Source organism: Arachis ipaensis, chromosome B2 (genome assembly GCF_059453495.1).
Source record: "Arachis ipaensis isolate K30076 ecotype BB chromosome B2, ASM5945349v1, whole genome shotgun sequence".
In the NCBI taxonomy this organism is placed as follows: domain Eukaryota; kingdom Viridiplantae; phylum Streptophyta; class Magnoliopsida; order Fabales; family Fabaceae; genus Arachis; species Arachis ipaensis.
In genome coordinates, this window is record NC_142437.1 from 61,005,310 (window position 1) to 61,014,442 (window position 9,133).

General features: G+C 37.2%; 1 protein-coding gene across 1 annotated transcript; it reads right to left on the bottom strand.

The window, feature by feature from the left end:
• Nucleotides 1–6,601: 6,601 nt before the first annotated feature.
• On the bottom strand, nucleotides 6,602–8,569 carry LOC110269225 (uncharacterized). Its single transcript, XM_088505855.1, has 5 exons — nucleotides 8,120–8,569; nucleotides 7,948–8,034; nucleotides 7,658–7,786; nucleotides 7,433–7,567; nucleotides 6,602–6,772 (listed from the first exon to the last, which is right to left on the bottom strand). Exons 1-5 carry the CDS (start codon nucleotides 8,567–8,569, stop codon nucleotides 6,602–6,604), a joined length of 972 nt encoding a protein of 323 aa, XP_088361981.1.
• Nucleotides 8,570–9,133: the final 564 nt, after the last annotated feature.

Below are 9,133 nucleotides of genomic sequence, written 5' to 3' on the forward strand. Positions count from 1 at the left end.
CATAATTTTCTATTTTCTCTAGCCTTAGGAATAAAGAAAAAACCGTGACTGCTCTGCAGTGCGTAAAACCAGAAAAACAACAGCAGCATGTGATATTCAAAATTCAATATAAAATCCAAGTTAAATCCAATGACTTTAAAAATTAATATAATTTAACTTCACTCATCTGGGTTTCTTTCTCAATTAGTTTTGAGTTAATACCAGTTTTAATGAAGAAGTTACATAACATGGAAGTTAAGTAAAAATAAGTCAGAATCTGTTTTAGAAACCAACAAGCTTAGTACTTTCCAATTTGAATAACTCTTATTACAAAACTCCAATTAAGCTAAATTTTGGTTTTGAAACTCCTAACTCATCCAGAAACAAGTTTATCTTGGTTGCAACCCAATTGCTATTTAATTCTAAGAGTTACAAGCATTGGAAGTTGATGCATAGCTTGCTGAAATCTGTTTCTTTTCAGCTTTGACCACCAATATTCAAAAATTCACAACTCCCAATCCTTAACTCCTAAAATTCTGAAGTTTTAGAGAAATAAACCAAATTAATCAAGTTTTATAGCAAAATTATTTTCGCTCCAAAACTCAGCTCGTAGAAGTTGCAGCAAGACACACAAGTTGTTGCCCTGTTTGACCTTTTCTACTGCAGGACAGATTTACCAACCCAACTTTTAAAATTTGCCATAAATTGTATGGTTAACAAAAAGGTCTCAAATTTTTCAGTTTAGTTCCTTATATTCCTATGTTTAACCCAGACTTAGTCTCATGCAATTCCGATCATTACATAATTAGTTATAGCTTTTCAAAGTTTCTGACTTCGTTTAAAATTATGCAGAAAATCAGATTTTAGAGTTCAACTTTGAAAAATCATAACTAATTCTCTAGTAGATACGAAACCTTAAAAATTGAATTTTCACAATTATAATTAATATAATTTACTTAACATTTAAATTCTTATCATTTCAGTCACTATAGAGTTACTAAATCACTTTCAAAGTTGCCGTTTAATTTTAAGAGAATCTGATTTCCAGCAAACCATTTAGTATTCAAAATCCAACCCTTCAATACCCCTCAAAATCAGTTCCAAATCAACCACCAACCAAGTTCATTAACATTACAATATATCAAATAATAGCTCAACAGCAACAAATCCAACATAATCCATTAAAATTCAGAAATTTTCAACAATTGGTCATCAAACAATTCCCAATCTACATAATCAATCAATATCACTAATCAACAATTTCAAATCACAATCTCAGCCATTCCAGTCACAATTTCAGCCACAATTCTATATTCACATAATCAATCAATTACTCAGCTATTAAATTTATTTGCAGTTATTCAATAAACTTTATGGAAATTCTAAAATTAAAAATCATTTAAGTTAAACCCCCTACCTCAGTGTCGCGTTAACAACGCCATCAAACCAAACATCAGCCTCAATAACATTTTTTTTATGAGTTCCATTCGTCCGGCAACAACACAGCAGCTCCGAACCTACGCAGCAGCATCAGAATCATCAAGGGCAGCTCCAACATTAGTTCCCAACGACTCCTACGGCAATACCCACGGCGGCAGAGATTCAGGTAACTGCGAAAATCAAAAGCAGAGGAAGAACAGAGGACAACCGTGAGCAGGACAAGGATGAATTACATCAGAGTCAAAACAGTAACTTCGGCAGTCTCTATTAGTACCAGCGGCGGACTTCACTCACGGTGATGGTGATGGCTACAATGGCAACGTCAGTGGCTCTTCTGGCTCGCAGTTCCTGCGGCAGCTTCGTGCGTCACTTCCTCTCCCTCGCAGCTTCGGTCTCTCTCGCTCTCCTCTGGCGCACTTGCTTCCTCTTCCTCCGCGAATGACGATGGCAATGGCGTGGAGTGTGGCGGCAGCAGTAGCTAGAACGGCGACGGCGGCAAGCTCCACGAACGGCGCGACCCCGGGCGGCAATCCCTCTTTCGCAACCCCGGGCGGAAATCCCTCTTCCGCGACATGGTGACGGAACGAGCTCGACGTGGGCGGCGCGACGACGAGTTGAACGGCAGTGGTACCCAACCGGCGACGCCACGCCCTTCTCCTTCTCTTCTTCCTCGCAGCTCCCTCACTCTCTGGATCTAGGATCTCCATCTCTCATTTCTACCTCTACGTGTGTATGTGTTTGTTACGTGAAGGAAGGTGAGGCTACAGTTATTAGGGTTAGGAATTGGGGAAATTAGGGTTTCTGAATGAATGAATTTGGGGATTTTGGGATTTAGGGTTAGAAATTAGGATTTTATAAAAGAATATGGAGAGATATGAATAAATATTTTGATAAAATTGGAAGGTAGAGTAATTTTAAAACCAAATATACTCTTTTAAGAATATTTAAGAACATTATTTATCAACATATTACTAAGTTAAATTAATTATTTATAATTTAAATTATAAAATAAGCATATTAATCATATTTTTATAAAATATAGTTTAAATTCAATACTAATTATTCAAATTAAATGATATTATTTTTTATTATTTTTCTATCACCGAAACTTTAATTTCAATTTACAAAATATCTAATTATAATAAATTACTTAAACTTTAAGTATTTATAAAAATCCATTTAATTATTTTTAATAAATTAATCTCTAAAAGCTCAAACTTATAAAATAAACCATAATTCATTCATAATAGAAATTACTTAAATTAAATTATATAATATTTCTATTACTAAATTTTATTTCCAAAGCATATGAAATAACCAATTAAAAAAATTACAAAAGAATATTAATTAACTTAAACTCCAAATATTAATAAAACTAATCAGAAAAGCTATGCATATAAGCCATTAGGGCTTGTATGCTTTACAAGTTCATTAAGTAATAAACCCAAAAAATGCGCTGCTACACATACGTGGAATACACGCGCTCTATAAATATCATGCGTATATATAGCTACCAAATTTAAAAGATCTGTTTCCTTTTTCGTTTTCCTTATTTTCAGATTTGGTCGTTCCTCTTCTCGCTCCTCTTCCTCCTTCTTCTCGATCGTTCTTCTCTACTCCTTTCTCACTGGTATGTTCTTTGTCATTTACGTTAGTTTCTCTCTCTGCAACTCCATCTTCGTTTTCTATTCGATTTCTGAAATCAAAGTTTGAATTCGTTTTTGAAGATAATGGATGATTCAACCTCAGATTGTCAGCTGAATCCAGGCGAAGTGGACTATGAATGTGAATCTAACGAAGTTCCTGAGGTTTGAATGTAATGTATTAGTTTTGATTAATTATCTGGAATTTATATCAGACGCTCGGGTGTAGATCAGACCTTTTTTGGGTGTATTTTTGCTAGAAATGTGGGTGTATTTACACTTTACTGCTTTTTTGTTATTTTAATTGAGTTGTTGTTGTTCAGGTGTATTATATCAGACATGATTGGGTGTGTTTTTAGTTTTTGACATGGTGTATTCTGCAGCCTGTGTATTTACAATTTATGGCTGTTATTGTCATTTTAGTTGAGTTGTTGCGGTTCCGGTGTATCATATCAGACATGATTGGGTGTATTTGAATCGTATCTATGGGTGTATTTACAGTTTTTGACATGGTGTATTCTGTAGCCTCTCTCGGTTGTTGATGACCAGCTTGTTCCGAAGGTTGGAATGACCTTTACCACCCTTGAAGATGCTGGAAAATTTTACAGGAACTACGCCAAGGCTGCAGGTTTCTCTACAAGAGTTCGGAGCACAAATAGGAAGGGAAACGAGATTAAGAATCAACTGATTACATGTAGCAGAGAGGGAAAATGGAAATCTAAAATATCTCCGACCGAGAAGACCAATCCAACAGCCGGTTTAAACAGTCCTGCAAGAATTTATATACACACATTGAATGATGTCGGTGCTTGGATCATTTCAAAGGTTGTGCTGGATCATTCAGACCCCTGCTGTCCAAGTAAAGCAGAGATGCTCAAACAGCACAGGAAACTAAGCATGTCCATTCGTCGTACAATAGAGAATAACGAGGAGGCCGGTATTAGACCAAGTAAAACCTACCAATCATTTGTTGCGGCTGTCGGGGGTCACCGCGAGTTAAATTTTATCGAAAAGGACGTGAGGAATTACATTACCAGGGAAGTGCGGAATGTTTTCGAACAAGAAGATGCAAAGGAATTCGGGAAATATTTGTTAAGAATGAAAGAGAAGAATCCGAATTTCTTTTTTAAGCTCGAACTCGAGGAGGATCAATCGATTAAGCTGGCTTTTTGGGCCGATGCAAGAAGCAGAGCTGCCTTTGAGTATTTCGGAGACATCATTTCATTCGACACCACCTACAATACAAACAAGTAACAAACTACCCCTGTTTGTGATGCTAAATTAATGTATTTTTATGAATCCGCAGCAGAGGTGTATATTGGCAGTTTCATTGGGTGTATACGAAGCATTTGTTGGGGTGTACCTAATGATTTTGCATTCTGGACTATGGTAATTTGTTTCAGGTATAATTTGGTCTGTGGTTCTTTTGTCGGGGTGAATCATCACGGTCAGTCAACACTTCTCGGATGCTCTTTGATGAAGAACGAAGAAATTGAATCATTCACATGGTTATTTGAATGCTGGCTTCGTTGCATGGGAGGAAACGCTCCGAAAGGGTTTCTCACCGATCAATGCCCAACAACAATTCACCGTTGGTGTATTTGGCACATCATGAAGAAGATTTCAAGCAAATTAAACGGGTACAAGGGACATGCCGATATAGAACAAGAAATGAGACAAGTTGTTTGGAACTCTCATAGCAAAGACTCATTCAATAGGAATTGGAATGATTTTCTGCTGAATTTTGGTCTTGCGGACAACAAGTGGCTTTCAGGTAATGTTTGTTAAAAATCTGCAGCAGAGGTGTAAATTGCATGTTTTCTCGGGTGTATTTACAGTCTGTGTTTGGGTGTATTATGCAGATCTCTACGAAGACCGTCACATATGGGTTCCTATCTATCTGGATCACCACTTCTGGGCAGGGATGAGAAGCACACAAAGGAGCGAGAGCATGCATTCATTTTTTAACAAGTTTATCACCCGGAACAGCTCGCTTATTCAGTTCGTCAAACAATACGATAATTGCCTCGGAAGCAGGGAGCAAGCAGAGAGAGAATCAGATGCTGCAGATTTTCATACAGTCATACCGTGTGCAACAAAATCCGCCATTGAAGCTCAGTTTCAAGATGCGTACACTCATCAAAAGTTTAGGGAAGTCCAAGCGCAATTCAGAGGAAAGGCAAATTGCATCACCAGATTAAAGAATTCCACTCTAGGCTATTCAGTATACGAAGTCGGAGAACAAGTTTCCAACTCAATATTCAACAAGTTTGTGGTTACTTACGACTCAGTTGTAGCCGAGGTAAAATGCCAATGCTTATTATTCGAGTCGAGAGGGATACTGTGCCGTCACGCACTAAGCGTGTTAAGCTTCGAATAAGTAAGCCAAGTGTCACCTAGATATATACTGGAACGATGGAGCAAGAAGGTAAAGAGGCGATACACATACATCAAGAGCAGCCACGACGAGCCACTGATGGAGCCAAGAAGCAAGAGGTTCGACCAATTGGTTTTTCGTTCGCAAAATATTTGCGAATTTGCATCCGAATCAGAGGAGCTGACTGCAATTCTGCACCGTGCGTACGATAACGTCATGGCTGAGATGGAATCATTAAAAGCCAAAAGGAAGGGGACATCTTCTTTATCCCACAAAGACGCCAACTTGGAATCCGTTAACGAGCTTCAAAGCCCGCCAAGGATTCGAACAAGAGGACGTCCAAAAAACAGGCTAGGTTCAAAGTTGGACAAACAGATTGCAAATGCCACAAAGAAGAAGAAAACGAAAGTTTTAAGCGAGGTAAAAGTAATGTTCTTTAAATTTGTGGGGATTGAGTTTATTTTTCTCATTAATAATTTAGCTAATATGTGAGTGTTATATTCAGATAAACCTGTTTGATGCTGCATCAGCGGTGCATTCAAATTCCAGTCAATATCAAGGACATGTTATGAATTATCAGTTCAGGGTACCAGCAGCAGGGGATAACTCTTTCGGTGTATAGTTTTACAGAATATGGGTGTAAAAGCACTGTTCTTTTGGGTGTATTTTTGTTAATTCACATTTTACATATAGATACATATATATAATATTTGTGTTTTAGGGTTTACAGGTTAGGGGTAAGGGTTTAGGTTTTAAGTGTTTAGGTTTCAGGGTTTTAGTCTCAAAGCATCAGGAGGGGATAAGGTTATGGGTGTATATTTGATTTGATGTTTTTCTTCATATTTTAGTACCTGTAATTCATACATTTTGAATACAGCACAGACAGTTTAACAGCACAGACAGTTTGGGTGTATATTTTATGCAATCTTGGGTGTATTATTAAACTTGCGTTGGGTGTAAAAGTTTATAATTTGCATTTATATATGCCTTTGATGTTTTCCTTCATATTTTACCACCTGTAATACAACTTTTGAATACAGCACAGACATTTTAACATCACAGACAGTTTAACTATGAAAAAAAATTTCATTCAATAGAAGTTGTTTATAAATGGCAAATTTTTACTGCATTTGTTCAATGTACAAACTAGCTAGCAGTTGGATTACGCAGTTTCTATATCAGCAGAATTTATCTGAAAAAACGGACTCAATACAGAGGATGGCTTCGACAGCCTTATTGTATTACTCTCTTTAATTTCCTGATCTCTCTCTTTATTCATTTCACTGAATAGTATCCGTGAAGCATACTCGACTCTATAGTGGTCCACCTCCTCCTACAATTAAAAAGTATATTCTGTTTAAACAGCAATATTAATTCAGTAAAGTAATACAGAGTTATATAGTTCTAAAGACAGTTACCTGTTTCCAATTATCCCATTCATACTTCCCCTTTTTAATGTTTTCCGGCTCAATTAATTCAAGCCACTTCATAACGTAGATACCGCAGTCATAGCTGAAAACGAAGAAAATAAATTACAAATCTCATTTAGGAGGAAAGTTTAATGTTCAGAGTCACAAATTTATACCTTGATTTTTGGCCTGATATTTTAACATATGATGCTTTAATTTCCTTCTCCTTCTCGTCTTTCTGCAGAGGTTCCCCGCCAGCATATGCTCTCAATCTTGAAAATACATATGCCTTAAATACCAAAACAAATCAGCAATACACCCGAATGAATGCACAAGATACAACCAACTGAATGGACAATATACACCCAACACAACTAACGAAATACACCCAACTTGATAAACAACATACACCCAAATGAATGCACAAGATACAAAGGCAAATGGTTCCACAAAATACACCCAACCCGACAAAGAAATTACACCCAAAAGAGAACATAATTACACCCAAAGCAAAACATACATACACCTGATATTGAACTGAAATAGACCTATCTATTAAAGTAAAGAACACAGAGGCAACTTACAGTGAATTTATTAAGCTGCTTTCTCTCATTGCTTGGAGCTTTCTTGTGTAGCGGGTCAAGTATATGACATCTCCGCTTTCTTGTATCAATCACCCATAACCACCAATGGCCCGAGTAGCAAACAGGTACAAAAATCTGAAGGATTGCCACATTTCAACAGTGTGTTATTTTATTTAGCATATAAGTAAAGAACGGTACTAACAAATTTAGCAAATGAAAACTTACATATGGATGAGAAGTTATTTTTTTTGCATCTATGAAGGGAATAAAACTCGGGTAGTCTTCCACCCTGAATTCTTTATTGGTTTTCGGTGATATGAATTCCCCCTTTGGGTGCTTCGAAAGGGCCATGCTCTGCAACAATTGCGAAACAAAAAATGAAATACTGAAAATACACCCAAGTGAATACTTTAAATACACCCAAATGACTACACAACTTACACCCAATAGAACGTAAAAAATACACCCAAATCAATACAGAAAATACACCCAAAATTCGTAGAAGTAACACTTACCACAATATCGGGGGGCAGACAGTATACTTGTTCTTGAAACCTTTTATCATTTTTCCGGTTGAGGATGTGGCACATGGCAGATACAATCTAGAAATATATGCCAAAATCAATTTACGTTAATAAACATTGCAGTAAACTTTGGTGTAAAACATTAATGTTATTCTAATATTACCTCAGATTCTATATAACTTTCTGCCTGGAGGGATGCAAGGTGCATTCTAAATAAAATGTAATTATCTTGGGCCATCAGAGTGCACATGTGGTCATACTCGTCAGTACTGCCATCTGCGTAAGTCTTCAGTCGTGTCCCCCAGATGTAGCACTTTTCTTTCATATCATCCGTAATCTGATTTATTCCCTCAGGAGTTTCAAACTTCCCAGAACTTTCTCCCCCAGTCTCCCTTTGAATTTGTGGACTTTTACTTTTTTCTTTCGCCGCACTGCTTGCTATTTTTTGTACTAAATCGTCTAATTGTTCTAGCAAATTTGCAGTTTCTGGAGATTTTGCCCTTTCTGTCTCCTGCGTTGACGCTCCCTCCTGGCTTGAATCAGTCAAGCCAAGGCTGAATGATGGCACTGGATCTGTTTTAGGAACATAGGATGCTGTTCGTGCCATCATCATCAGGGCAGCAACGTCTTCTGCGGCTGGATGACTGCGTCATCATGTATAACGTATTATAAGAGTAAGAATATACGGATCATAAGCAAAGATTGATTTTAGTCTGATCAACTTACATTTTAGATGGAGCTGGGGGAAGCGTGGGTGTGGTTTCTTGAAGTTGTTGGGGGGGGGGGGTTCAGGAGTGCTCACAGTTACACAAAATTAATCATGGCGTGAAAAAAACTAATCAGGAACAATATACACCCAAACTGTTAGCAAATATACACCCAAACTCTAAACAAATATACACCCAATACTATTTCTTACGTTTCTGTAGTCCATTCAATCTGTATCAGAGGGGTTGGCTCAAAATCTGTCTCAGGTGTTTCTTGAAGTTCTGGCACAGTGGTTGTTTGGGACGCCGGCACAAAAACTTGAATCGGGACTCTAAACAAGAAGAAAAATGAAAGGTTAACAACGCCTTTGAAAATAATAAGGTTATAAGGTTGAAATATTCTTGGAAAACTCACATTGCAAGCACTTCCGATGGTGTCTGTTCCCTCACAACCATCATATTCGAATCAG

What these genes read in the sequence shown, in the direction of transcription:
- LOC110269225 (XM_088505855.1), bottom strand. Translation starts at nt 8,569, where the DNA reads ATGATGATGGCACGAACAGCATCCTATGTTCCTAAAACAGATCCAGTG. An exon ending in AAAGTTATATAGAATCTGAG is followed by an intron (nt 8,035 to 8,119) that starts GTAATATTAGAA and finishes ATATATTTCTAG; the next exon opens with ATTGTATCTGCCATGTGCCA. An exon ending in AAATAACTTCTCATCCATAT is followed by an intron (nt 7,568 to 7,657) that starts GTAAGTTTTCAT and finishes GCAATCCTTCAG; the next exon opens with ATTTTTGTACCTGTTTGCTA.